This window comes from Mustela nigripes, chromosome 6, assembly GCF_022355385.1.
Source record: "Mustela nigripes isolate SB6536 chromosome 6, MUSNIG.SB6536, whole genome shotgun sequence".
NCBI classification, from domain to species: Eukaryota; Metazoa; Chordata; class Mammalia; order Carnivora; family Mustelidae; genus Mustela; species Mustela nigripes.
In genome coordinates, this window is record NC_081562.1 from 59,143,015 (window position 1) to 59,169,910 (window position 26,896).

The 26,896-nt window shown below is 38.9% G+C and overlaps 1 protein-coding gene and 1 long non-coding RNA gene across 3 annotated transcripts; one reads left to right on the plus strand and one right to left on the minus strand.

The window, feature by feature from the left end:
- Window positions 1–1,281: 1,281 nt before the first annotated feature.
- LOC132019522 (uncharacterized) lies at window positions 1,282–2,931 on the minus strand. Its single transcript, XR_009404796.1, has 3 exons — window positions 2,849–2,931; window positions 1,908–2,080; window positions 1,282–1,372 (listed from the first exon to the last, which is right to left on the minus strand). It is a non-coding gene; the product is annotated as an uncharacterized LOC132019522 (long non-coding RNA).
- Window positions 1,366–21,322, plus strand: MGST1 (microsomal glutathione S-transferase 1). Of its 2 annotated transcripts, none has more exons than XM_059404769.1 (4): window positions 1,366–1,532; window positions 8,029–8,175; window positions 10,776–10,870; window positions 20,722–21,322. In XM_059404769.1, exons 2-4 carry the CDS (start codon window positions 8,050–8,052, stop codon window positions 20,966–20,968), a joined length of 468 nt encoding a protein of 155 aa, XP_059260752.1. In that variant the 5' UTR covers window positions 1,366–1,532; window positions 8,029–8,049; the 3' UTR covers window positions 20,969–21,322. The 2 variants fall into 2 exon arrangements, with proteins under 2 accessions (XP_059260752.1, XP_059260753.1); XM_059404770.1 differs by lacking the exon at window positions 1,366–1,532 and adding an exon at window positions 1,569–1,692.
- The last annotated feature ends 5,574 nt before the right edge of the window (window positions 21,323–26,896 follow it).

A 26,896-nucleotide genomic window follows, 5' to 3' on the forward strand; every position in this document is an offset into this window, starting at 1 on the left:
CTTATAATTAGAGCATCAGATGAGTCAGGTGTTCCATTCTTTTCAAAAACATGTTAGAACTGCTCAACTGGAAATCTGTAGATCAAATAATTTAATAATTGCTCTCTGTACCTTTTCTGTAATGTTATGGTTTGGGCTGTATCACCTCATAATAAATTAAAATTACTAAACTCCTGTAGTGAGAATTCAGAATAGACTCATCTCAAAGTCTGTCTTATTCCAGTTAGTGTTACCGCCAGGTTCCAGAGTACTTTACTGTAGTAAGTAAATTAATACAATTTTCAGAAGATACAGACCTGAAAATGAAGTACTACTATCTTTGGATGCTAGATGTCTCAGTACTCTACTGATAGGCTTATACAAGCATTGTTCTCAGGTTTGTGATTAATTTCTGCTTCCTAGGGCAAACCGTTAAGTCCTACTTCCTTTTTTGGTAGAACACGGACTTGTCTATCAAATCTTAGACAGTTAGTCCCGCCCCTTAAAACCTGAAGGAGGTAAAATTGGGACAAAAAAAGAAAGAGAAGAAGGAAGTGTACTACAGAGCAGGTGGTAAATGTGTGAGAAGTATTACCAGGAGAGAAGTAACATAGATTGAAAACATAAATCCTTAAATAGTTTTAGATAAAACCATGGATGCTAGATCCATAAATATTTTTGTGAGTATGAGGAACCTTAGAAATATCCCAAATCTAGATATTGAAGTTAGACTAACAATGCCTTCCTAAAACATTGCCCTCAATGTCCCTGTAAAAACCATATTAAGCCGATTGTGTAATGAACTGATCCAGTATAATCTCCTCCAATTCCATTTTGGACTTTGAACATGAGGGGTCAGACTGAGGAAGCAAGTTGCTTGGGATTGCAGGTTTGGAAGACCATAGGTGATCTTTACTAAACGTGACATTGTGTCCGTGCCTTAGTCCAGGGGCAGAGTGCAGTTCAATGGAAGGTAATCTTATGAATGACTTTTTAAATTTAAATTTTATTTTTTCAGTTATTTTCAGTTATTTTTATTTTATGAATGACTTCTAATCACTTCTCCTCCTAGAGATTTAAATATTCTATAAAGCTTCTAAAGCTTTCAAAATTCAACATTAAAACCTTTAAAAAAAAATGATTTCCAGCTGAGTAAAAGTGAACCGTCTTTTCCTTGCTTTCCCACTCGCGTGCTTGAAAAGTCCGAGGAAACAGAGGTCAGATCCTAACCGCTGACGTCCCGCCCCACTGAGTAGTGGAAACAGGAAGAAAGGCGCCGCAGGGGGTCGGAGAAGGGAACCGGTGGGCGGTGATTACTCTTGCACAGAAAAAATCAGGCCATTAAGGGGAGGTGCTTGGCGAGGCTGGGAGTCCGGCTCCGCTGGAAGCGAGCCTAGAGAAAGAATTAACTGGAAATTAGCCAGAGTGGGCGCGGTGCCGCGGTAAAAGTCCCCGCGGTGCCCGCGCGAGCCGCCGGCTGGGGCAGGTTCGCTGCTGCTGCAGCCCTACTCGGACTCCCAGGAGGTGCCCGGGAAGGAACGCGCCAGGCAAGGGTGAGCAGAAGGCGGTGGGCGGGGAGGAGCAAAGTGGGTGCAGGGGGCGGGCTTGAGAGGTCTTTGCAGGCGTGAAACTTCTCTGCTCCCTTTTGCTGCTAAACGCTGGCTTTTCAGTCCATCGCCTCTGCAAGGGAGTTGAGTTCCTGTACCCTGGTAGGTAAGTTTTCCCCATGCTTAGACTCCAGGAAAAAATTTAGGACGGTAAGTCTTCTATGTTTACGTGGTGAGTTACTCACTTTGTATTCTCAAGCCAAGCGAACTCCGGTTTGAATGCCGCCCACCCCCGCCCCGCCCGCCTGCCCGCCTGCCCGCCTGCCCGCCGCCCGCCCTGGAACTCTGGGGGTCCCAGGAAGGTTAAATCACAAGCCTTACGTGGCGGAGTCGAATTCACCCTGACCCTCGGCTGGCTCCAGGGTCTCGGTGTACTCCGCGCTCTGTACGCAAGTTGTAGTACTGTAGGACGTCGTTACTGTTCAGACAACTTGGGTTCAGCCTAAGGGTGTGGAATCTTGCGGCGCGTCTGGACACATTGGCCTTTGCACCTACTAAAAGTACAAGAAGGATTTGCTTCTCGGGGTTCACTTTGCTAGGCAAGAGGAACACCAGTAAGTTTAATAATAATAATATAACAACAATAACAAAGTGCAGGAGAACGGAGATAAACTGTCTGATACTATAGCCAGCCCCCCAGTGTGAATGAGAAAGTCATGGGAAACTTATTTCGGAGGGGAGGCCTCAGATGTTCCTGCTGAGGCTGGCCTGGGAGAGTGGAGAGAAGGTGCATGCAAATCTCCCATTTCCTTGCTTCCTTGGAAATATTCCTAAGACCTTTTAGGCTTGGAGGCACCCTTTTGTTTTCTCCTTTGCCCTCTGTCTGCTTTCTCTCCAAGAGAGTGCCTAGTGGGTCATAATTAATCATCCATTAGTCAAACAACCATGGTTGTATGGTCACTTGGAAAATTCCCCAGATCCTCCAGTTTATGTAGCCTTACCACCATTTAAGAGTTGAGTTCTTCAAGTAGAGCGTTGACTACAAAGCTGCACATACCTTTTGCATACCTTTTGTGGGGGAGGGTGGAGGTTACTGTACTGGGAGTTAAGATAGTAATAGGGTTTGCTGTCCTTTGCTGTTTCCCAAATAAGAGGATTATGTGGGGACTTTGGGCATTTTTTTTAAATGGCAAATCAGTCTGAATTTGAATATTGCTCTTGGTGGTAGACAAGTACAATTTTTTTCTTAGCATTTGTTTTCGAGTGGAGTTTATTAATCACTGGGAAAGGAGGTCAGCACGGGCCCCTGAGAACAGCCTTACCTCACTTTCTTCCAGAGCCCCAGCATTTTCTCCCCAGCACCTGGGCTCTGAAGCACAGAAGGCCAAGTCTGCGTTCACCTTGCCCCGTTCAAAAAAATCTAGAATTGATGAACAGCAACAAGGCCATTGAACTATCCTTTTTTATTTATTTATTTATTTATTTTTTAAATCTTGTGGTTAGTGTTAGGTTTGTTTTAGAAGATATGAAATTGCGGAGTCATGGCTCAGGGGTATGTGACCAGATTTTTTGTGTGTTTCGCAATATTGATGTTGCAATGCCACCATAAATAAGAAGAGACCTTTGCCTTTTCTGGCTCAGAGCCTGTAAAGAGAAGAGGAGTATTGCATGGTTGAGAGATAAAGACTCAACTGTAAGAGAAACAGTAGGGGTTAGGGGCTGTATTTGGGTGAGAAGGGCAGAATAGGAATATGAGATGACAGAAAAAAGGCTCCCAGAAAACCAGAGTGGCCTAGAATTCTTAGCCTGGATGGTGCATAGCCCATGAGCTAAACACTTGAGAAAACTTGGTTCCAGTCTTGGTTCCTCCACTGTGAATTTGGGTTACATTACTCACATCTCTTCAGGCTTTAGTTTCCTTCTATGTTAAAGGCAGGAACAGATACTGCTTACTCCCACTACCTTAGAATTTTCTATATCAAGTGAGATAATGGGAAAGGTTTTTGAAAACCCTCAAATGATCTCCTCTGTGCCTAGAACAGAGCCAGAGTAGGAGCTTTTTGCTAAATACTTACATAACATTTGCCAGTTCCCCTTGCTTTTCTAAGCTCTTTAGACTTTGCTCATTTTATACTCAACAAGAGTCCTGTGAGGTAGGACATATTATTAACCTCTTTATACAGGTAAGGTAAGTAGGTTCCAGAGAAATTAAACCACAACCAGTAAGTGACAGAGCCGGACTCTAGTCCGACTCCAGAGTCTCCATGTGCTCCGCACTCTGCTCTTTGTCCCTTCAAAGGCGGTCATCTTGGCCTGAGCCCAGCTCTCTGGTGAATAAAATGGAGGTATTCTCTGCTATGCCAACCAGTGGTGGACAATGAAGGGAATGATACCCTTGGACAAATATAATTCATTCTTGTAACATTGCATTCTTTCTAATTCGTAACCGAGTTTCATGTTTTGTCTTTTCTTAGATTATTCATACCTCGTTCCTAGAATACTCAAAGCACTTAACACTTCACCCTACACTACTCTTCTCCCTCCTGGCGACCTTCTCTAGTAAAAAGTGTTGAGAAATTTTGTGGGGATTTTTTTCTTAAAAGGGTTTATCTACTTATTAGAGAGAGAGAGAGAGCACGAGTAGGGGTAGGGGTGGGAGAAGGGGCAGAGGGAAAGGGAGAAGTAGGGCTCTGCCCCTGGACACCGAGATCATGACCTGAGCCAAAGGCAGACGCTTAGTAACAACTGAGCCACCCAGGTGCCTCAATAATTTTGTATTGACTGCAGTTCCCAGCCGTGATGTAGGCCCAAGACAACTTCCTGACAAATCAGCTTTGGAAAAAAAGTCTAGGCCAGCACCGTCTTATTCCATACTGTAAATCATTTCTGTTTCTTTCTTTCCTCCTCCTCCTTCTTCTTCTTTTTTAAATTAACATATAATGTATGATTTGTTTCAGGGGTACAGGTCTGTGATTCATCAGTCTTACACAACACACAGTGCTCACCACAGCACATACTCTCTCCCCAGATCACTTCTGTTTCTCAGTGTCTTGTCTTTACTCTTCCTCACCTGGCCCTTGGGTGTATCCTGGAAGTGCAAGACATTGGTCTCTGGAAAGTGGTTCATGGACCCGTAGGATGTAAAGTCAGGGGCTCAGCATTGGCCTGTCTCCCCAAACGACAGACTTGAGGAGTTAAGCCACATTCTCAGTGTTGGAAAAACTGTTGACGCGAGGTGCGCTTTCAATGTGTTGTTCACAATGAAAGGAAAAAACCTCGCATTGCCCTTTTCCTCCAACTGCTGACATCTCCGTGTTCTTTTCCTACCAGCAGCTCTGGAAGGCTTCCACTTTTTCTCTACATTTTCAAAACCAGTTTTTACTGAAAGGAAACTATTGTCTGAACTTACATTCCATTGCTAAGTACATTTTATTCTGTAAACATCTGTAGCGACCTACAGAAACTGTTTAGTTGTAAAATTATTGCTAAATAATAACGGTTCTGACCTGATAAACTTTTCTTAATTTTTTTTTTAAATTAATATTTCTGCTGTTTCTTCAGATCTCTGTCCAGAGGCATAGTACTTAAGGATCCCTTATTAAGCTAATTACTTTACATGAGCTTTGAAGGATAGCACAGTTTATTCATGACTTCCTCCCCAACCCCTGCCCCCACTACCAGAACAAGAGCAGATACATTAAATGGTACTAAAAGTATTACTTTGCAATGAGAACTTATATCACATTCTGTGCTTTCAAGACTATTGACTTATGGAGGTGGATTAATGTATTGTATGCTTTCGGTTTTGTTTTGTTTTTTAAAGATTTTATGTATTTATTTGACAGAGAGAGAGAGATCACAAGTAGGCAGAGAGAGTGAGGGAAGCAGGCTCCCTGCTGAGCAGAGACCCCCCCCCCCCATGCGGTCTTGATTACAAGACCCTGAGATCATGACCTGGGCGGAAGGCAGAGGTTAACCCACTTGATCCACCAGACACCTCCTGGTTTTGTTTTTTAAACTGAAACATACAGTTTCTGTTTGCTTAAATCCAAAGTACATATTCAGGCCACCTTTCAAATAGGGGTGACTGGGGCGCCTGGGTGGCTCAGTTGATTAAGCATCTGCCTTCCACTCAGGTCATGATCCCAGGGTCTGAGATCAAGTTCCTATTGGGGGGGGGGGGGGGGGAATCCCTGCTCAGCAGGAGGTCTCTTCTCCCTCTGCCCAACCCCCCAGCTTGTGCAGGCACACTTGCCCTCTTTCTTTCTCAAATAAAGTCTTTAAAAACAAAACAAAAAACAAACAGAAAAATAAAATAGGGGTTACTTTGGAAGCTTTGGTTTCTTTATCTGAAAAATGGGAGCAATCTTACCTACCCTGTAACATTGTTGGGAGAAGAAACAAGGTAACAGATGTGAGGTGTGCGGCCCGCAGAGCGGACATTCATTCAATGTTAGTTGAATTTGCGTTGAGCAGTTTCCAGTCTCTTGAAGAAGACAGTGCAGTGTAGTGTAGAAGATACCACGTCAGGGACCCAGGTTTATGTCCTAGCTTGGCTGCTTAATGTCTCTGATTCACATTTTCTTCATCTGTAAAATGCATGTAGTTATGAGGACTGTCCTAGTATAGTGACAAAGATTACATAACACATAAAGTATGTGGCATAGCTGGACAGAGAGTGAACTCTTGTTAAGTGAAGCATATATTGGGGCACCTGGGTGGCTCAGTGGGTTAAAGCCTCTGCCTTTGGCTCAGGTCATGATCCCAGGGTCCTGGGATCGAGCCCCACATCGGGCTCTCTGCTCAGCGGGGAGCCTGCTTCCTCCTCTCTCTCTCTGCCTACCTCTGCCTACTTATGATCTCTGTCTGTCAAATAAATAAATAAAATCTTAAAAGAAAATGAAGCATATATGTATGTGTGTGTTGTTCATATCATACTCACAGCAATATGTAGCTATATGACCAGCCACAGGGTACAAAAAAAGATGCAGATTTACAGGTTATTGGTAGATGGATAGAATGATCAGAATTTGGTCAGTGGCAGTCTGGTAAGGTGGCCTACAGGGGTCGAATCTCCAAGGCAGGAATGGACATTGTGTCCAAGAGACTGTGCTCCATGACAAGCAGGTTAAATATTGTTTAAGCTTTGGGTGTGAACAAAGATGTGTATTTATGTGCAAGAGAGAGAAGTGGCAGACAGCAGGGCTGATAACAGAACGGATCAAGAGGGTGTTAAAAAGAATGGCTACCCGATAGAGTAGGGAATTTACATTTTAAGCTTTGCCCTAAGTCCCTACCCACTTTGACTTCAGTATCACCAGGATGCCTTCGCTTTCCTTCTGGGTACATTCCCAATTATGCTTCCAACTCCAGACAGTTACATTTAGTGGAAGGTAAAGCAACAGGAAGAGTTATATAAAGCTAATCTTGCTTCCGTTATTCCTTCTATGAGAGTACCCTGAATACCACTTCCTTGCTTTGCATTTTCCCCACATTTTGTTTCCATTGTCCTGCCTCTCCTTGTTCTCTTGCCTTGGTATCAATGACTAAAATCATGGTGCTAATGATGATCATAAGGATATACCAAACTTTATGGAGGGTTCTTCAGGGGCCAGGTGCTGTGCTAAGTATAAGTGTATTCCGTATTTCCACATGTTATCACAGTTAAATCCTGACAACAAACCGGTAAGTTAGGAACTATTCCTAGTCCCATCTTATAAATGAAGAAATTTAGTTCCAGAGAGGCCAAATCTCTCAGCCAAAGGTAACAACCAAACAGTGGGAAGGGAATACAGGTCTTGTAGCCTGGGATCTGAAATACTATTGAAATGACAAAAAGCTGTAAGCTGGATTTCTAAAGCAGGACATATATTAGAGCTTAGACATTTCTTTACCTTTTTAAAGATTTTATATATTTGAGAGAGAGAGAGAGTGAGAGTGAGAGAGAGCTTGCGTAAGCCAAGGGAAGGGGCACAAGAAGAGGGAGAGAGAGAATATCAAGCAGACCTCCAAGTCAAGACTCAGTGTCTGGACCCTGAGATCATGACCTGAGCTGAAACCAAAGTTAGAGGCTTAACTGCACGAGCCACATGCCCCAGAACTTAGGCACTTCTAGTCAAACATTAATGGTGCTGCTATGGATGTAGTTTAATGTTTATAAAGAGAAATCCATGACCTTTGGTCTTTTGTGTCCAACTTGTGGTTCATCCTGATCCTATAGTAGGATTTTAGTCTATCTTTACAGCATTTTTCCCATTTATTTTTGCTTCTCATACCCTTACATTTTCATGCTTGTTTGATATCTTCAAGCTTAATGTTACAGAACTAGAAAAAAATACATTATTTATTTTGAAATTTTAGAAAAGATTATTTCTCCAGCAATAACCAAAGATACTTTGAAGAACAATAGGGTTAATATTGCAATACAAGCACACTGAGTGACTGTCAGGTTATTTGAGGTATTTATGTCTGCTTTTCCTATCTTATCTAAAATCTTTTTAAGATTCCAGACCAAAATTGAAAAATGGTGGACCTCACCGAGCTAATGGAGAATGAAGTATTCATGGCTTTTACTTCCTATACAACGATTATTCTTTCAAAAATGATGTTGATGAGTACTGCAACTGCATTCTATAGATTGACAAGAAAGGTAAGACATTTGGAGGCAATATTTTCCTTTAAGGGTTGGCATTTTGGAAAACAATTTTCTTAATTTACTTTTAAAAAATGTTTCTTTTTGGTAAAGCCCAATGGCACATTATTTAAAGTTGCAAATGCAATATGTCATCATTTGGTACAGATGCATCTGATATATTTATGGAACAGGTACTTTCTACTGGAAGCTAGTAAGTGGTTTTTTCATTGTGGCTTTTGCCTTTCATCAGGCTGCTTTGTCTGTGAGCTTCTTGGAGTATCAAAGTTTTCAAGAAAACTCTGTGATTTTGAAGTTAATTTTGCCAAATAGAGTTTAGAAAACACTCATTTTTCAGACAGTTAGCTGGTGTTTTTAGTTCTATTTCAGGTCAAGGATATGCCTTTGGGAACAGAGAATTAAGTCCTTTTTATCAGTAGAGACTTTTCTTTCTTTTTTTTTTTTTTAAGATTTTTTTATTTATTTACTTGACAGACAGAGATCACAAGTAGGCAGAGAGGCAGGCAGAGAGAGAGTGAGAAGCAGGCTCCCTGCTGAGCAGAGAGCCCAATGTGGGGCTCGATCCCAGGACCCTGGGGTCATGACCTGAGCTGAAGGCAGAGGCTTTAACGCACTGAACCACCCAGGCACCCCTATCAGTATAGCCTTTTATGACTGGGCCAAAGCATTTGAGTTTTGTGCAGTTCTGAGTTGTTAAGTGGATGCTACTTATATCCAGCATCATAAGAATGGTTTTTGGTTTTCTTTTTGTTTTCTTAAACTGGAGACTTGGGGAAGGTGTTAGAAAGATTTTGAAAAGTATATCCTCTACCCAAGCCGGGTTTGTAACACAATAAGAGGCAGGTAGAGCAAAGCTACCTTGATAAACTTGAACTATTTCCATTGGTGCGGTCCCTGTCCCTAATCAGCAGCTTCTTCTGGAAACCACCTATTTCTCATTCTCTTTTAATTTTATGTATTTATTTGAGAGAAATAGAGAGTGAGCAGGGGAGGAGGGACAGAGAGAGTATCTTAAGCAGGCTCCATGCCCAGGGCAGAGCCCGACACGGGGCTCAGTCTCACGACCCTGAGATCAAGCCCTGAGCCCAAATCAAGAGTCCCATGCTTAATCCATTGAACCACCCAGGTGCTTCCGCCTGTCCTGAGTTTTTGTCCTTCAGAGACTTGCTTTTCTCTGGAGGTTACAGTCATCTTAAGTTATTCCCCTGTCACTATCTTGAGGTATAATTCCTTCCCAAGGGCATTTTCATTTTAATGGGGGCACCTACCAACATATTTAAGTCTCTGCGGGGTCCAGGTGTCAGAGCAGCAGGCTGTAGAGTGGATGCCTATTCTCTGAGTCCACAGTGTCCTCTATAAACAGAGTTGCACTAAGCGTAGCTTAGAAGAAAAGGAGAAAAGAGCTCAAATGTGTGGAGTGCCTGTGATACGTACCAGGAGCCTTGTGGTGCTCTTCGTATGTGTGAAGTCATGGAATTGTTAGTATTATCATGGGAAATGGGCATTGGTCCCCCCATTTTATAGATGAGGAAGTAAAAGTCAGAGGTTCAGTAGCTTACCCAAGGTTATATACCGATAAAGAGGGAAGCTGGGCACCTGGGTGTCTCAGTTGGTTGGGTGATTGCCTTTGGCTCAGGTCATGATCAAGGAGTCCCACATTGGGCTCCCAGCTTGACGGGGAGTCTGCTTCTTCCTCTGACCCTCCCACCTCTCGTGCTCTCTCTCTCTCTCTCTTTCTCTCTCTAAAATAAATAAATAAAATCTATAAAAAAAATAAAAATAGAGGGAAGCTGAGATTCTCATTCAGATTGCTTTAACTCAAATCCCATGCACTTCCCGTTGTAATACATTTATTTACTTACTTGAAACATACTTATTGAATATCTAGCATGTGCCAAGCATTTACTTAGAAACAAGACAGACAAAGCTGACCTCAAGAGCTGAGTATCTTATCCCTTCCCCTCAGTTCTTCTTAACATCTTTATCTGAAATAAATGCTTGTGTCATGTTAAGAAAAATACTATAATATTTATGGATTTCTAAGCTGAAATTAGGCTAATTTTGTAGTTCATGTTTTTCCTTATTATAAATTATTGAACAGTAGAACATACTTAAATATTTTTTAAATACATTTTTCAAGTTTCAAGGGATGGGGAAATCATATCAGGCAGCATAATAATTTGCAGGAAGGAATAAATGAGCATATGCCCTAGAACATGTACTTGGTATTTTTAGGAATGCCATTCAGCTTCTTATATTTCACTATATTATTCAACCCAAAGAAAAGAGATACACATATCCTAACCAAGTATAAAATACATTTCCCGCCCCTCATTTTTGCTTTCTTTTCACTATTTTTATACATTAGTTTTTATTTAAGTTCTTATTTATGCTTTTCTTTAAAACTTCTTTGTACTGGTAAGAAAAACTTATAGTATAGATCCCTCCCCATGTTTGGGCTCCAAATTTTCTTTTTATAAGGGCCAACCTGGATGCCTGTATTTCTTCTGTTAAAATGCAAGTAACTTACAAGGTAGCATACTCCCATGTTATTTTGCATTTGAAATACATTTTTTTTTTATTGGAATTTGGAATAGGTTTTTGCTAACCCAGAAGACTGTGCTGGCTTTGGCAAAGGAGAAAATGCCAAGAAGTATCTTCGGACAGATGACAGAGTGGAACGCGTACGGAGGTAATCCAGCTGTGTCCTGAAATTATTTACTTGATCAAAGAATTTTGGTCAAGGAGTTCAGTGAGGTTGTTGGGGATCATAAAAAGGGAGACAAGTCAGCCGTCTTAACTAGTCCGTATAATAATTGTAGAAAACCAGGGATCTAGAAGCCAACTCTCCCTGCAGTTGCACACATTGCCCATTTCCTGCTTTGTTGGGGTTAATGACTTTGTTCTCTGTAGGGATTTTTCAAAAAGAATTACAGGGAGAAGATAAAATGAAAATGGTGAATTTTTGCAGTTTTGTCCTGTTTTCTCCAGAGATAAGACTGTCAGCGTGTGTGAAAGGCTGAACATACTTTTGCATTAAGACTCAAAATATGAATGTGGGAAATCTCGCCCTCCTTTCTGTCTCTCCTCTCTAGGTATTATGTTTAATGTACTGAGAATTCAATGAACAATGAAAAGCAATAAGCCAAGATACCATCCGTACAACCTCCTAATAATATAATTAATATACTGCTTTAAAAAAGCAAATTGAATTCTAGTTCTAAAGGTATACTTCTTAATCCTTGCCATAAAGTCATGTAAATTGCCAACTTTCTTTTTCACCTTTACTGAACTGTAATTAACAAATAAAATTGTAAGTCATTTAAAGTGCATAGCATCATGGTTTGATACACGTATATGTTGTGAAAAGTTTATCCCCGTGGAGTCCATTAACACATCCATGACCTCCATATTTACCAGTCCCTTTGTTTTTTTATGTGAACATTGAAGTCTAATCTCTTAGCAAATTTCAATTATAAAGTACAGTGTTATTAACTGTAGTCACCATGTTACACTTTAGATCCTCAGGCCTTCCTCACCTTGTAACTGAAATTTTGTATCCTTTTACCAACCTCTCCTTAATTCGCCCGCAGCCCCTGGCAGCCACCTTTCTACTGTTTCTGTGAGTTTAACTTTTTTTCCCCTTTTAGAGTCCACATATAAATGATACCGTACAATGTTTGTCGTTCTCTGTCTGCTTTATTTCACCTAGTGGAGTGCCTTCAGCTTCATCCATGTTATTGCCCATAACTTTTTTAAGGGTGAATAATGTTCCATTTGCACATATATACCACATTTTCTTTTTTTTTTTTTAAGATTTTATTTATTTATTTGACATAGAGAGAGAGATCACAAGTAAGCAGAGAGACAGTCAGAGAGAGAAGTTCGGAAGCAGGCTCCCCGCTGAGCAGAGAGCCCAATGCGGGGCTCAATCCCAGGACCCTGGGATCATGACCTGAGCCAAAGGCAGAGGCCCAACCCACCAAGCCACCCAGGTGTCCCACCACATTTTCTTTATCCGTTCATCTGTTGACGGACACTTAGGTTGTTTCTAGATCTTGGCTATTAATGAATAATGCTGCAGTTAACATGAGAATGCAGATACCTTTTTGGAACAATGGGTTTTTTTTTTTTCTCTTCCTCTCTTTCTTTCTTTTTTTTCTTTTTGGATATACACCCAGAAGTGCAATTGCTGGATCCTCTGATAGTTCTATTTTTAATTTTTTGAAGAATGTTCAAACTGTTCTCCATAGTTGCTATACACGTTTACATTCCCACCAACATGGTTCCCTTTTATCTATATCTTTGCCCATCTTTGCATTTATTATCTCTTGTCTTTTGACAATAGCCATCCTAAGGGGGGTGGCTAATTAAAACCATTGATTTTGATCCACAAGTCATCCAAAAATCAATGGTTGATTTGATCCAAAAATCAACCATTGATTTTTGGATGACTTGTGGATCAAAATCAATGGTTTTTGATGTTTTCTTTGGACAAAAATGACTACTCAGGTCCTTGCTTATTTATTAATTGGGTTACTGTCATTATTGTTATGGATCAGTACAAGTTCCTTGTGTATTTTTAATATTAACCACCTATCAGATATGTGGCTTGCAAGTATTTCCTCCATAGATTGTTTTTCCATTTTGATGATGGTTTCCTTTGGTGAGCAGAAGCTTTTTGGTTTGATATAGACCCATATGTTTATTTTTGCTTTTGGTGTCAAATCCAAAAACATCATTGCCAAAGTCAATGTCACGGAGATAACACGTATCTTTGTTTTCTTCCAGGAATTTGATGGTTTCAGGTCTTACATTCAAGTCTTTAATCTATTTTGAGTTAGTTTTTGTATATAGTATAAAATAGGGTCTGGTTTTATTCTTTCACATGTAGAAATCCAATTTTCCCAACACAGTTTATTGAACAGACTATTAAAGAGACTTTCCTATTTTCAATTATTAGTTTTTTTGCAAAAAATTAATTAACTAGAAATGCATAGTTATTTCTGGGTTTTCTATTCTGTTGCATTGATCCTGTGTGTCTGCTTTTATGCCAGTAGCATACTTCCTCGATTGCTGTAGTCTTGTAATATAGTTAGAAATCGGTAAGTGTGATACCTCCAGACTTTTTCTTCTTTCTCAGAATTGCTTTGGATTATTCAGGGTCTTTTGTGGCTTCCTACAAACTTAAAGGTTGTTTTATCTATTTCTCTAAAAAAATATGGGATTTTAAGAGGGAGTGCTTTGGATCTGTAGCTCACTTTGGATATTTTAATGGTATTAATTCTTGCAATGTGTGAACACAGAATTTCTTGCCACTTATTTGTGTCTTCTTTGATTTTTTTCATCAGTGTCTTATACTTTTTCATCAGTTATAGATCTTCCACCTCCTTGGTTAAATTTACTCTTAAGTATTTTATTCTTTTTGATGCTATTATAAATTGAATTCTTAATTTCTCTTCCTGATAGTTCATTGTTAGTGTAAAAAAGGACAATTGATTTAAATGTACTGGTTTCATATCCTACAACTTCACTGAGCTCATGTATTAGTTCTAACAGTTGTTTAGTGGAATTAGAGTTTCTGGTATAATATGTCATCTGCAAATAGAGACAGTTTTACTTCTTTCTTTCCAATTTGGATGGCTTTTCTTTTTTGCTCTTGATTAATTGGTCTGGCTAGGACTTCCAAACTATGCTGAACAGAAGTGAGAGTGGGCATCCTTATCTTGTCCCTGATCTTAGAGGAAAATCTTTCAGCTTTTCATGATGTATGATGTCTGTTGTTAGCTGGGGATTGTCCTGTATGACCTTCACTGTGTTGAAGTACGTTCCCTCTATATCCCATTTGTTGACAGTTTTTGTCATGAAGGAATTTTGAATTTTGCCAAATACTTTTTAAGTATCTATTGAGATGATTTTACTATTTTTGTCCTTCTTGTTGTTAATGTGGTATTGATATATAGATGTTGAACCATTCTTACATCTCTGGATTAAATCTCATTTGATAATGTCGTATGATTCTCTAAGTCCTTTTAATTAGATTGTTGTATTTGGTTTGCTAATATTTTGTTAAGGATGTTCCTATCTGTGTTCGTCGTGATATTGACCTGTAATTTTCTTTTCTTGTAGTGTCCTTATCTAGTTTTAGTATCAGAGTAGTGCTGGCCTGGTAAAATGAGTTTGGAAGTGCTCTATTCTCTTTTACTTTTTTGGAAGAGTTTGAGAAGAATTGATATTAATTCTTCTTTAAATGATTGGTAGAATTCACCAGTGAAGTTATCTGGACCTGGGTTTCTTCGTTGGGAGGTTTTTGATTACCGATTCAATCTCATTACTAGTAATTGGTCTGCTCAGATTTTCTATTTCTTCATTATTCAGTCTTGGTAGGTTATATGTTTCTAGGAATTTGTCCAGTTCTTCCAGGTTGTCCAGTTTGTTGGTAATTGTTCGTACTAGTCTCCTTCGTATTTCTGTGGTGTCAGTTGGAATGTCTCTACTTTCAATTCTAATTTTATTTATTTGAATCCTTCATTATTTTTTTTTCTTGGAAAGTCTAGGATATATCTTATTTCATCTTTTTTAAAAAACAGTTCCTCATTTCATTGGCCTTTTCTATTGTGTCTTTAGGCTATCTTTCATTTATTTTGTTGTTTCCTTCCTTTTTCTAATTCTGGGTTTAATTTGTTTTCCTTTTTCTAGTTTCTTGAGGTTTAAAGTTAGGTTATTTGATATCTTTCTTTTTCTTGGTGTAGGTATCTATCACTATAACCTTCCTTCTTAGAACTGCCCTTAGAACTGCTGTATACCAAAAGTTTTGGTATTTTCTGTTTCTATCTTTATTTGTCTCAAGACTTTTTAAAATCTCTCTTGATTTTCAACCCATTTGTTGTCTAGTAGCATGTTGTTTAATTTCCACGTATTTGTGAATTTTCCAATTTTCTTCTTGTAATTGATTTCGAGTTTCATACTGTTATGGTTGAAATAGATGCTTGGTATAATTTCAAACTTCTTAAATTTATTAAGGCTTGTTTTTTGGCTTAACATATGATCTGTCCTAGAGAATATTCCATATGTATTTGAGAAGAATGTGTATTGTTGCTGTTGGATGGTGTGTTTTTAAAATGTCTTTTGGGTTCATCCGAGCTAATGTAGAGTTTAATTCTAATGTTTTCTTACTGATTTTTTGTCTGGATGATCTATGTATTATTGAAAGTGGGGTATTAAAATCCCTTAGTATTATTACTGCATTGTTACTTCTCCCTTCAGATCTGTTAATATTTTCTTTACATATTTACGTGTTCCTATGTTAGGTACATAAGTATTTACTAATGTTATATACTGATGAATTGACCTCCTTTTGATTTTTTTTTTCTTTTTGTGCCTTCAGTTAGATGAATTCCACTGCCCTGTTTTTAAGTTCACTAATCCTTTCTTTTACTTGATCTGGCCTGTGTTGAAACCCTCTAGGGGATTTTTAAGTTCTGTTATCTTATTCTTCTGTTCTGTGATTTCTTTATGGTACTTTTTAATATTCTCTATTGCTTTTGAAACTCTGACTCTATTCTTGCATTTCTCTCCTGACCATGGTGAGCATCTTTTGACCATTATTTTCAACTCTCTAGTAGGCAAATCAATTTATTTCTATTTCATTAAGATCTGTTTCTATAAATTTATCATGTTCTTTGGTTTGAAATATATTCCCCTGTTTTTTCGTTTTCCTTGGCTCTGCATTGGTTTCTGTGCATTAGATAAAACAACCACTTCTCCAAGTTTTGATGGAGTGGTGTCACGTAGGAGATGAAGCTTGTCAGTCATCCTGGCCTGAGCTTCTGGTTGTTTCTCAGACCTTTGTGATTGTCCAAGTGCCTTCTCTGTTTCTACTGGCTCCCAGTAGTTCTGGGTGTGCCAAGACTTATCACATGTTCAAAAGAGAGGAACACAGTCAAGATCTAGATGTAGGCTGACTGGAAGCTGGATGCTCAGGTAGCATCAGGTAGCTGGGAAAGTATATAGTTAAGCCTCTTCTAGGGAGATCCTAAGATTTGAGCATTTTTGTCTGCTCTGTCTGTTCTGGATCTAAATATAGCCATGGGGAGTGATAGCTGCAGTGACTGCTTGGGTTTGCTGAGAATGATTCTTTGTTTGCTGTATTTTTATGGGACTCATGAGTGGTAGTGCCATTAGCTTTCATTGTCAGGTGATTGAGACACCCCTAGGGCTGCAGCCAAAAGCTGGAGTTTACACAGGTGTATGAGCTCCTTCCAGAGAGATTTTGGTGACTGGCCTCAAGTTAGAGGGAGAAGGTGGGCAAGATATCTACTGGCTTTCCTGGTTTCTAGGAAGGATCAAAGCCCAACCTGAGATGCATGCATGCTGACACTTAGACAGTAGATTTCAAAGTATGCAATTGGATCCCTTTCAGGAAAAGACTGGGAGATGGACAATTTTGCCTGCTCCTTCTGTGCTGACACACAAGTCTACTGCCTCCCTTAAGAATTTCTCTTCTGTTTGCTATAGGTTTTCTGGGTTTTGGGGATGCCATCCTCATTGATTTTGTGAGCTAGATATTTTGGGGCTTTGCCCTTGGGTGAGAGTCATAGATATTTGGGCACTAATATGGGGCCCAATCCCATTGCTCCTCAGAAGCTTGGAGTTGGGAGTTCCCTCTCAACTGTATGACACCGTTGAGGGTAGGATTTATGGCAAGACTGGGTCTCAGCCTTTCCTACCCACTTCAGTGTGGGTATTTGCCAGGTGTGTAGGAGTCACTTAGCTGGTTTCTGGGTTTCTTTCAGAGGTAATTACTTTGTGTGTGGCTGTACATTTGGTGTGGCTGTGGGAGGAATAGAGTTCAGGAGCCTCCTATGTTACCATTTTGGATAACCCTCTTCCCCTGCAGAATTTTTTGTAATGGTATTCTTTTACCGATCTATTAGTTACCTTTTTCTCACATCTGAAACATCAAAGTTATATACCATCTTCTCATTTAGTATTTTCTAATGCTCATCCAAACGTGGTCCAGTTTTAGGCACATTTCAAGGAATAAGTAAAATTATATAAAGTTAAAGAAACTTTTTTCATAGCCATACATAAACTTATAGATATTGAGTTTTGTGGTGAATAGTTAAGATAGGAAACATCATGAGTATATTTGATGCACTGTTTCAATTTGGTGAGTATGAATACTAAACTGGATACTGAAATAAAATAATTTTACTTCTGTAATTCAGGAACCAGGTGGAGTTTCTAAACATTTTAGGATATATATTTGCATTATAACTTTTTTTGATTCCCTGCAAAAGTCCGAAGCCCCTCCCAAGATTTCTGCAGATTCCCTCCAGTATAAAATCTCAAGATTCCCTCTCAATCTGGGTTTCTACACATGTGCATATTTCCAAAGCCTCGATTTTGTTAGGCTGATGTAAGCTTGGCTCTTTCCTCAACTCCCAACAAACCAACTTTAAAAATGTGACTTGACTGAAGAAAATAGACCTGCCTACATTGAGGTGCAGAGTTTCCATTATGACAGACATTTCATGTTGTGTGTTTGACAGAACTCTGACGGTGTCCTGCAGCATCCTCTCCCTGGGGAATTGCTCTGCACCTTCTTCCCCTCAGATAATGCCCACCATGACACTATTTTGCAGGCTCTTCATTGGCTCCATATAATACTCTTCTGCTCTTCCAGTACCGAAATTATGCAAAAAATTTAACCCTAAGTTATTTATTAAACAATAACTTTTCTCTCCGAAGAGGAGGTCTATGCTAGGTAGTTTGAATAAATTGTTAACTTCTGCTTCTCTTAGTTATGTATTTGTTAAATTAGCAGTCCTACCGAGTCAATCAGCCACTCTTAAAAATGAACTGTGCCAAGAATGCAGATCTAAAATAGTTTCAGGACAAAGAATCAATGTGAAAATTTCAAAGAGTCTCAGAAAATTGTTCAGTGTTATGATGAAAAAGAATAAACAGTAGAAAAGGTGAGTACGGCTTTGTGGAGTCACCAAAACCACCAAAGAGACATTAAACAGCTTTAAACTTTGTCTTTACCTTTTTATACACCCCTCGTAGAGCAGGTAATCACACAAATGATACTGATCATGACCCTACACTCATAACATTGCCCAGACTTGCAAGTGGTAACAAGTAGACCCTAAATAGCATTAGTAAGTTTGAAGGGAATATCCAAGTGTCACATGTGAAAGCTTAACAATATATATTTTATTTTGATATTTTTAGATTCTTTCCCATTCTCCCCTCTCATAACCCCTCCTCAACCATGCCCAGAAGACTGTACTTCTAGAGGAGAAAGCCTTTTTTGAAACTAATCTTCTAATCAGGTTGTGAACAATTGACCTTAGTTCTGAAAGAAATCCATGTCCTTGAGGAGGTGCAGCGACTGTGTGCACAGCGCCCCCTGGTGATCTGACACTGCCTTTTCAGTGTGGCAACAGAAGAGTCTCCAAGAAAGACAAGGTGTCCAGTTTCCAGTTGTATTTTTTTGAGACCTTATCGACACCATCAAAAAGTTTCTAGTAACATTTCACTTTTGGAGATACCTTTCAAATAAAGAGTTTCCACAATATCCCCATTTCATTTTTAACCTGGATTTTTTCCCCCATTACTTATTGCTTTACATATAAAGCAATCTATTAGTATATCCCAATGGCAGGGACAGAATGGGGCTACAAATGAGGTGAAAGTTATACTTTCAGGTATGCAATATTGAGAAAATTCATACGTACATATACGGGACAAATAATTAAAAACATAAGGCAATATGTGTGGAAATATCAAGATAAGTGGCTTAAAGTGACTTGCATTCTGGACAGACAGAAATCAGTAGTGATTAGAAAACAGTTTACATACGTATTTACTTAATCCCCTCTCGCCATGTTCTGGAAAGAATATGAGACCATATATACATTCAGTACAACAAGATGAAAAGAAAGTTGCAAGGTAATCAGGGCAGCAGGAGAAATAAAGAGTACCATTCAAAAGGACAAGAAGGAAGGTTTGGGTTTAATCTGTAGGGCAAGGAGAGATGTTTAGAATATACTACCTTCAAAGGCAGAACATACCTTTTCACTGGGTGTTTCATGGAATGTCGGTGACCCTCACAAGGAACTAAAGCAAGGGCTAGTAGTTGAAGTGGATGGCTTCCCTTCTGGTCCCAGTACTTGAATAAAGCATTCACTGAGAAATCGTTTTGTCTATATTATGGTCACCACTTCTATTAGGGTACTATCAAAGAGCTTTAAGACTGGATTGCTGCCCTTGTGGGGTTTATCACTTTTCCCTTGAAAATAAGACCAACATACATGTAGTAATTAAGAATGATATAAAGAAACTGCTTATTAGATATTAAGTTGTGGGGGACAAGGTATAAGTTCGTAAAATATTTAGGAATATTGCTTGAAGCATATTAGGATTTGGGAAGAGGACGAGAAGAGAGATCATGGCAATTTGGGACAAATTCTTTGTGGGAGTTTGGGCACACTGCTATATGCTGAGCATGAAGAGCTTTGGCTGAAATATGGGAGTCTGGGGAGATGGTGATTGTTGAACATGCCATGTGTAATAATTTTTGGTAATGACATAAAACAGAATTTTTTTTTTTCATTTTGAAATACCTAATAGCTAAACCCAATAGCTAATAAGCTCTCTCAAAATTCTCTGTTTCTAGTCTAGTTCTAAAGCAATTTTAATTCTGGAGACTGAAACAGGGATTTTTTAGGTTTTAAAAGGAAACACTTCAGAAAAAATCAAGTCAATAATAAATGTGCCTTCTGTTCACAGTCCTAGCCAGAGAAATCCAAGGTGCTATGAAATAGAGGAACTCTTCTTCTAGCTGTGGGATAAAGATTAAATTTAGGAAATGTATCTATTGTCTATCATTTTTGTGGGTTTTTTTTTTTTTTTTTTTTTTGTACTTTGCTCCCTCACTTAGCTAATTCTTTTTGTAATTTGGGGATAGATTGGCTAAAATCTTACCCATATTTGAAAGGCTACTTGTGTATTCTGCTGTTTGGAAGTCGAGAGCATAAGATTGTTGGTATTGAATTGGGAAATTAATTGTTGGCAACCTAGTAGTTTGGGTGAATGGGCAAGGATTGTCTGAGTAACCATGCTGTAGACTGGCAGAAGTGAGGAAGGAATCTTGAGAAAGATCATAACTAAAAGTTCTTTCTTTTGGAAAGAAGAGTTTTAGCAAGAATCGTGAATTGCTATTGTTCTTCAGAAGAAAAAATGTTTCATAACTACAAAACTGAAGTGAGTTTTATGACATAGATGCAGTTTTGATATTCTTGAAAGGGCAAAATGTCTTCTTTGTTATATGTTGAGATACACTAAAAATAGAAACAAAAATAATAAGGCAGTTTAAATTAAAGCCAAATGGGTTAAAGAAACAAGGCAATTTGAAAAAAAAAATTCTTATTTTAACATCCATCAACATTATATTTAGTTTTAGAAGAAAGGGGAAAATGAATCAATTTCTGTGGATTTTTGAACTTAGTGTTTTGCTAATCATCTTTCCCACAGAGCTCACCTGAATGACCTTGAAAATATTGTGCCATTTCTTGGTATTGGCCTTCTGTATTCCTTGAGTGGTCCAGACCTTTCTACAGCCATCCTGCACTTCAGACTCTTTGTTGGAGCTCGGATCTACCACACGATCGCGTATCTGACACCTCTTCCCCAGCCAAATCGGGCTTTGGCTTTCTTTGTTGGATATGGAGTTACTTTTTCAATGGCTTACAGGCTGCTGAAAAGCCGATTGTACTTGTAAAGAGAATCATACAACTTATTATTTTCCGAGAATTCTGTACCTCCAATTTATAATGAATGCTTTTTTAGATTCTCTGTGGAAGGGGAGCAGAGAGATTAAGATGGGGCAATCAGTCTGAATGTTAACATCACCAATACCCTTTATTCTTGTTTTATATTTGTACTCAAAATTTCACATAATTCTTAAGTCTTTTGGCTTCTTCTTTATGTGCCTTGTTGTAAATTCTGATTATAATTTGTAACATTCATTCAACATTTAATATTTGAAATCTACAAAAAGGGTGAGTACATGTGTGATAAATCTATATTGCAATATTGCTGAATTGGATGTATGAAATAAAGAATTTAAAGAATAGTTTTATTTGGTTTAATTTTTCCCAGTTTGTATTTTTAAAAGTTTTAAACCTACAAGAAAGTGGAAAAGTAGTAAAATGAACTTTTATATATGTTTCACCTATATTTGCCAATTGTTAACATTTTTGCATATTTGCTTTTGCTCTATCACTGAAGGTTTTTTTTTTAAAGATTTAGTTATTTATTTTAGAGAGCGTGAGAGAGAGAGAGAACAACATGAGTGGTTGGGGCAGAGGGAAAGCAAATCTCCAGCAGACTCTGTCCTGAGCATGGACCTCGATGTGAGGCCTGATCCCATGACCCCGAGATTGGGACCTGAGCCAAAACTAAGAGTCAGTCGCCCAGCTGACTTTCCCACCCAGGCGTCCCTATAACTTTTGATCCAGGAATCAAAGGAGAACCACACAAGCATTTTGTTATCACTTCTATATAGTTTTCAATAAAATAGAAGAGCTCTTTCATTTTCTTTCTTTCTTTTTCTGTCTTTAGTAGCATCGACTTTTTTTGAGGGATATATACTGCTCGTTGTTTTACAGAATGAACCTTAATCTCTCTTAAACCTGTCTATTATTTTCTTATTCTTAGATTCAGATTAAACATTTTTGGTGATGTGTCTTTCACATCACAACATATCAATAGGCATATGATATCAGTTTGTCCCATTATCGGTGATATTAAATTTGATCTACATAAAAATATTACTCTATCAATATAAAAACTAAGAGTATATAAGCATACAAGCCTATAAACCACATATAAATCCACACAGATTGAGATTTTTTTTGTCTTAAATGGAATTATCTGTTTTTAAATTCTTGTAATGAAGGATGAACTTTTAAAATATCAACATTTTTGTTGTACTTGCTATTACATTTATATTAATTATTCATTCTGCTATCTTTGATTAGTTATAATTTTAAATACATATTCTTAAAAAGTGCTTTTAGTTGCTCATAATTGTTCATTTAGATTTACCACACAAGAGAAAATCATTGTGTGGTGTTTTAGGCCTCATAATTTGAACAACTCTGAGGTTCACAAACAGAACCTATTGGACTACAAAGAATTCTGTACCTATTTCTCTTTTTTATATTATTTCATTTTAAAATTTTTATTTATTTATTTTTTTAACATATAGTGTATTATTTGCTTCGGGAGTACAAGTCTTACATAATTCATAGCACTCACCATATTTTCAACTTTTTGAGGAACTTCCATGCTGTTTTCCAGAGTGGCTGTGCCAGCTTGCATTCCCACCAACAGTGTAGGAGGGTTCCCCTTGCTCCCATCCTCACCAACATCTGTGGTTTTTTTACTTGTTAATTTGAGTCATTTTGTATCTTCCTGATGCCGAGTGATGTGGAGCACTTTTTCATGTGTCTGTTGGCCATTTGGATGTCTTTTTTTTTTTTTTTTAATAAACATAATATGTATTTTTATCCCCAGGGGTACAGGTCTGTGAATCGCCAGGTTTACACACTTTATAGCACTCACCATAGCACATGCCCTCCCCAATGTCCATAACCCCATCCCCCCTGCTGACCCCTTTCCCCCCAGCAACTCTCAGTTTGTTCTGTGAGATTAAGAGTCACTTATAGTTTGTCTCCCTCCCGATCCCATTTTGTTTCATTTATTCTCCTACCCCCCAATCCCACATGTTGCATCTCCACTTCCTCATATCAGGGAGATCATATGATAGTTGTCTTTCTCTGATTGACTTATTTCACTAAGCATGATACCCTCTAGTTCCAACCACGTCATTGCAAATGGCAAGATTTCATTTCTTTTGAAGGCTGCATAGTATTCCATTGTGTATATATACCACATCTTCTTTATCCATTCATCTGTTGATGGACATCTAGATTCTTTCCATAGTTTGGCTATTGTGGACATTGCTGCTATAAACATTCGGGTGCACGTGCCCCTTTGGATCACTACGTTTGTATCTTTGGGGTAAATACCCAGTAGTGCTATTGCTGGGTCATAGGGTAGCTTTATTTTCAACTTTTTTGAGGAACCTCCATGCTGTTTTCCAGAGTGGTTGCACCAGCTTGCATTCCCACCAACAGTGGAGGAGGGTTCCCCTTTCTCCGCATCCTCGCCAGCATCTGTCTTTTCCTGACTTGTTAATTTTAGCCCTTCTGACTGGTGTGAGGTGTTAACTCATTGTGGTTTTGATTTGTATTTCCCTGATGCCGAGTGATATGGAGCACTTTTTCATGTGTCTGTTGGCCATCTGGATGTCTTCTTTGCAGAAATGTCTGTTCATGTCCTCTGCCCATTTCTTGATTGGATTATTTGTTCTTTGGGTGTTGAGTTTGCTAAGTTCTTTATAGATTTTGGATACTAGTCCTGTATCTGATATGTCATTTGCAAATATCTTCTCCCATTCTGCCGGTTGCCTTTTGTTTTTTGTTGACTATTTCTTTGCTGTGCAAAAGCTTTTTGTCTTGATGAAGTCCCAATAGTTCATTTTTGCTCTTGCATCCCTTGCCTTTGGCAATGTTTCTAGAAAGAAGTTGCTGCAGCTGAGGTTGAAGAGGTTGCCACCTATATTCTCCTCAAGGATTATGATGGATTCCTGTCTCACATTGAGATCTTTCATCCATTGTGAGTCCATTTTTGTGTGTGGTGTAAGGAAATGGTCCAGTTTCCTTCTTCTGCATGTGGCTGTTCAATTTTCCCAACACCATTTGTTGAAGAGACTGTCTTTTTTCCATTGGACATTCTTTCCTGCTTTGTCAAAGATTCATTGACCATAGAGTTGAGGGTCTATTTCTGGGCTCTCTAATCTGTTCCATTGATCTATGTGTCTGTTTTTGTGTCAGTACCATACTGTCTTGATGATTACAGTTTTGTAATAGAGCTTGAAGTCTGGAATTGTGATGCTGCCAACTTCAGTTTTATTTTCAACATTCCTCTGGCATTTGGGGTCTTTTCTGGTTCCATATAAATTTTAGGATAATTTGTTCCATATTTTTTAAAAAGTTGATAGTATTTTGAATATGACTGTAAAGATGAAAACTTAAAAAGATTCTAAAAAAGTAATTGATAAAAAGTTGGTTTAAAAAAAAAAAGAGGTTTTGGTGAGTGCTGTGAAGTGTGTAAACCTGGTGATTCACAGACCTGTACCCCTGGGGATAAAAATATATGTTTATAAAAAATAAAAAATTAAAAAAAAAAAAAGAGGAAAGAATGTGATCAGGCTGAAGACTAAAACAAAGCCATGCACTAGATTTAGGGTATATTTTGATCTGTTAAAAGAAACTGTCTCCCAAAATTTAAAAAAAGGAAAAACCTATATGTATATAAAAAATAAGGCTAACTACAATAAAGGGATAGAATATGACTATAACAATGAAAATTTAAAAAGATATTTAAAAAGGTATTGATAAGATAAAATAGTTAAAAACATTAAAATAGGAAAGAGGAAAAAGTTTAAAAAATAGAATAAGAAAAATAAAATTTAAGAAATTTAACTTTGAAAGACTAAAGAATCATGGGGAAAAAGGCCATGAATTCTAGGTGCTGTATTCCAGTAGCTCTGCAGTTCCACAGTTCTCATTGATCCGAAAACATGGTCTTGGCTGGATGTTCTTGCTGATCCTCTGTGGGAGAGGTTTGTTGTGGTGATTTTAAAATGGCTTTGCCCGAGGCAGAATTGCATCGCCCTTGCCAGGGGCCAGGCTGAGCAATCTGCCATCATTTTGCTCCCAGTAGCTTTTATTCCCTGAACACTTTCCATACAGGTTTGGAGGATGGGAATGAAAATGGCGGCCTCCCAGTCTCCAGCCTGTAGGAGCTGAGAGCTTGGGGCCCAACCCCTAAGTGCACCCTCAGAGAAAATCAGTCAATCCCTCCTGTCTCCCTGGTCTCCAGGAGCTCCGAGCTCACCTGGCTTGTGACTGAACGTTTCTATCTCTGGTGCACAGCCCTGTTCGGAGTCTCCAAAAACAGCCAATTCCTGCAGCGCACTTCCATGCCACTCCTCCTGGAGGAGGAAGGTGAGTCTCCAGTGATCTGCCACTTGTGGTGTCTCTGCTCAAAGAGACACCTGTGCCTGACTGTGCCTCGGATCATGGTTTAAGGTAACCCTGAGCTGAGAGCTCACTCCTCGGCTCTGTCTCTGTTGCTGGCCTCCCTGCTCTGATACCTGGGAGCTTTGCTGCACTCAGCCACCCCAGGTATTTCTGTGACCCCTTGGGTTCTGAGACCACACTGTCCTTGCGAGGGCTCTAACCCTGCTTAGTCTCTGGAGCGACATCCCTCAGTAGAGCAGACTTCTGAAAGTTCTGATTTTGTGCTCTGCTGTTCTACCACTTGCCGGGACTGGGCCCCTCCCACCGTGGTCTATCTTCCCATATATCGCCTTAGAGTCACTCCCCTACACGTTCTACCTGCTAGAAAGTGGTTGTTTTTCTGTTCCTAGAATTGCTGTTACTCTTCTCTTCAATCTGCTGTTGAGATTGTAGGTGTTCAGACTGTTTTGATAACTATCTAAGTGAACTCCTGGGGCCCACTGATATTTAGGCTGCCTCCTCCTCTGCTATCTTGCTCCTTCTCACTTTATTTTATTTTATTTATCTAACATTAAAAGCAGCTTTGCATATCATGAGTCTTGGCTTCAGAAAATCTTACGTAATTAATGGAAAAGACCCTGAACTTGAAGTGAGTAGCCCAAAATTCAAGAATTGGATTTGCCTGTGTAAACACACACACACACACACACACACACACACACACACACACACACACTGTTCTTTGGATTTGGATAACCTATTTACCCTGTCTGAGCTGTAGTTTCCCCAAAATTCTTGTGAGATTTTTTGAAGGTCCAATGAAGGTCCAATGATCCATGTGTGTATTTCAAAAAAGTACTTCCTAAACAAAAAATTGTCCTCCATGTGTAAAGTTATTTCAGAACTCTACCAGTCATAAATATTCAGTTAGTTGAGTTTTTCCTAGCTTCATGGAAGTCTCTATTTAAGTGTGATCACTTTTCTCATTGTTTTCCTAAAATTTCTACTTCCCTGGTAGTAATTCTCAGGGTAGGAAAATAGGGGACGGTGACTAGGGGACGGTGACTATCCTAATCATTAGGATAGATCACCTGCTAATATTTGATATCCATTACTAAACAATTATCGGGATAAAAATGGCCATTTATATTTTATATTCTCGGAGGCCTAAGAACCATGTGTATGTGTAGAACACACTTAAGAAGAACTAAAAACACCCAGAGATTACCTACTTCCATTCCCAAGTTTGAATAATAGTTGTAAAGACCATTTTAAATGGTTTCTAACTGTATTTTTCCTCAGAAGAGGAGCTGTAGATGTTGGGGGATTTATTAGTGGAATTGTTTTAATGGAAGCAGGTGGATGAAGGGGCAGAATATTCACCGGTCTAGTCTCTCCTGCCTCCAGGACTCCCCACCTGCCATGTGAGAGCCTGGGCTGTGCAGGAAGTCTGTGCAGTGAGCAAGTTTAACCTGTGATTGGATAGACACAGAGAAATGAGTGCACAGTTTACATAAACACTGTTACCTGTGAGGGGTATGGTGGCTATTTTCATG

Bases quoted from the DNA above. Each gene is read 5' to 3' on its own strand.
- MGST1 (XM_059404769.1), top strand. From the start codon at position 8,050: ATGGTGGACCTCACCGAGCTAATGGAGAATGAAGTATTCATGGCTTTT. The intron at 8,176-10,775 runs GTAAGACATTTG...AATTTGGAATAG, and splicing joins TCTATAGATTGACAAGAAAG to GTTTTTGCTAACCCAGAAGA. The intron at 10,871-20,721 runs GTAATCCAGCTG...TCTTTCCCACAG, and splicing joins AGAGTGGAACGCGTACGGAG to AGCTCACCTGAATGACCTTG.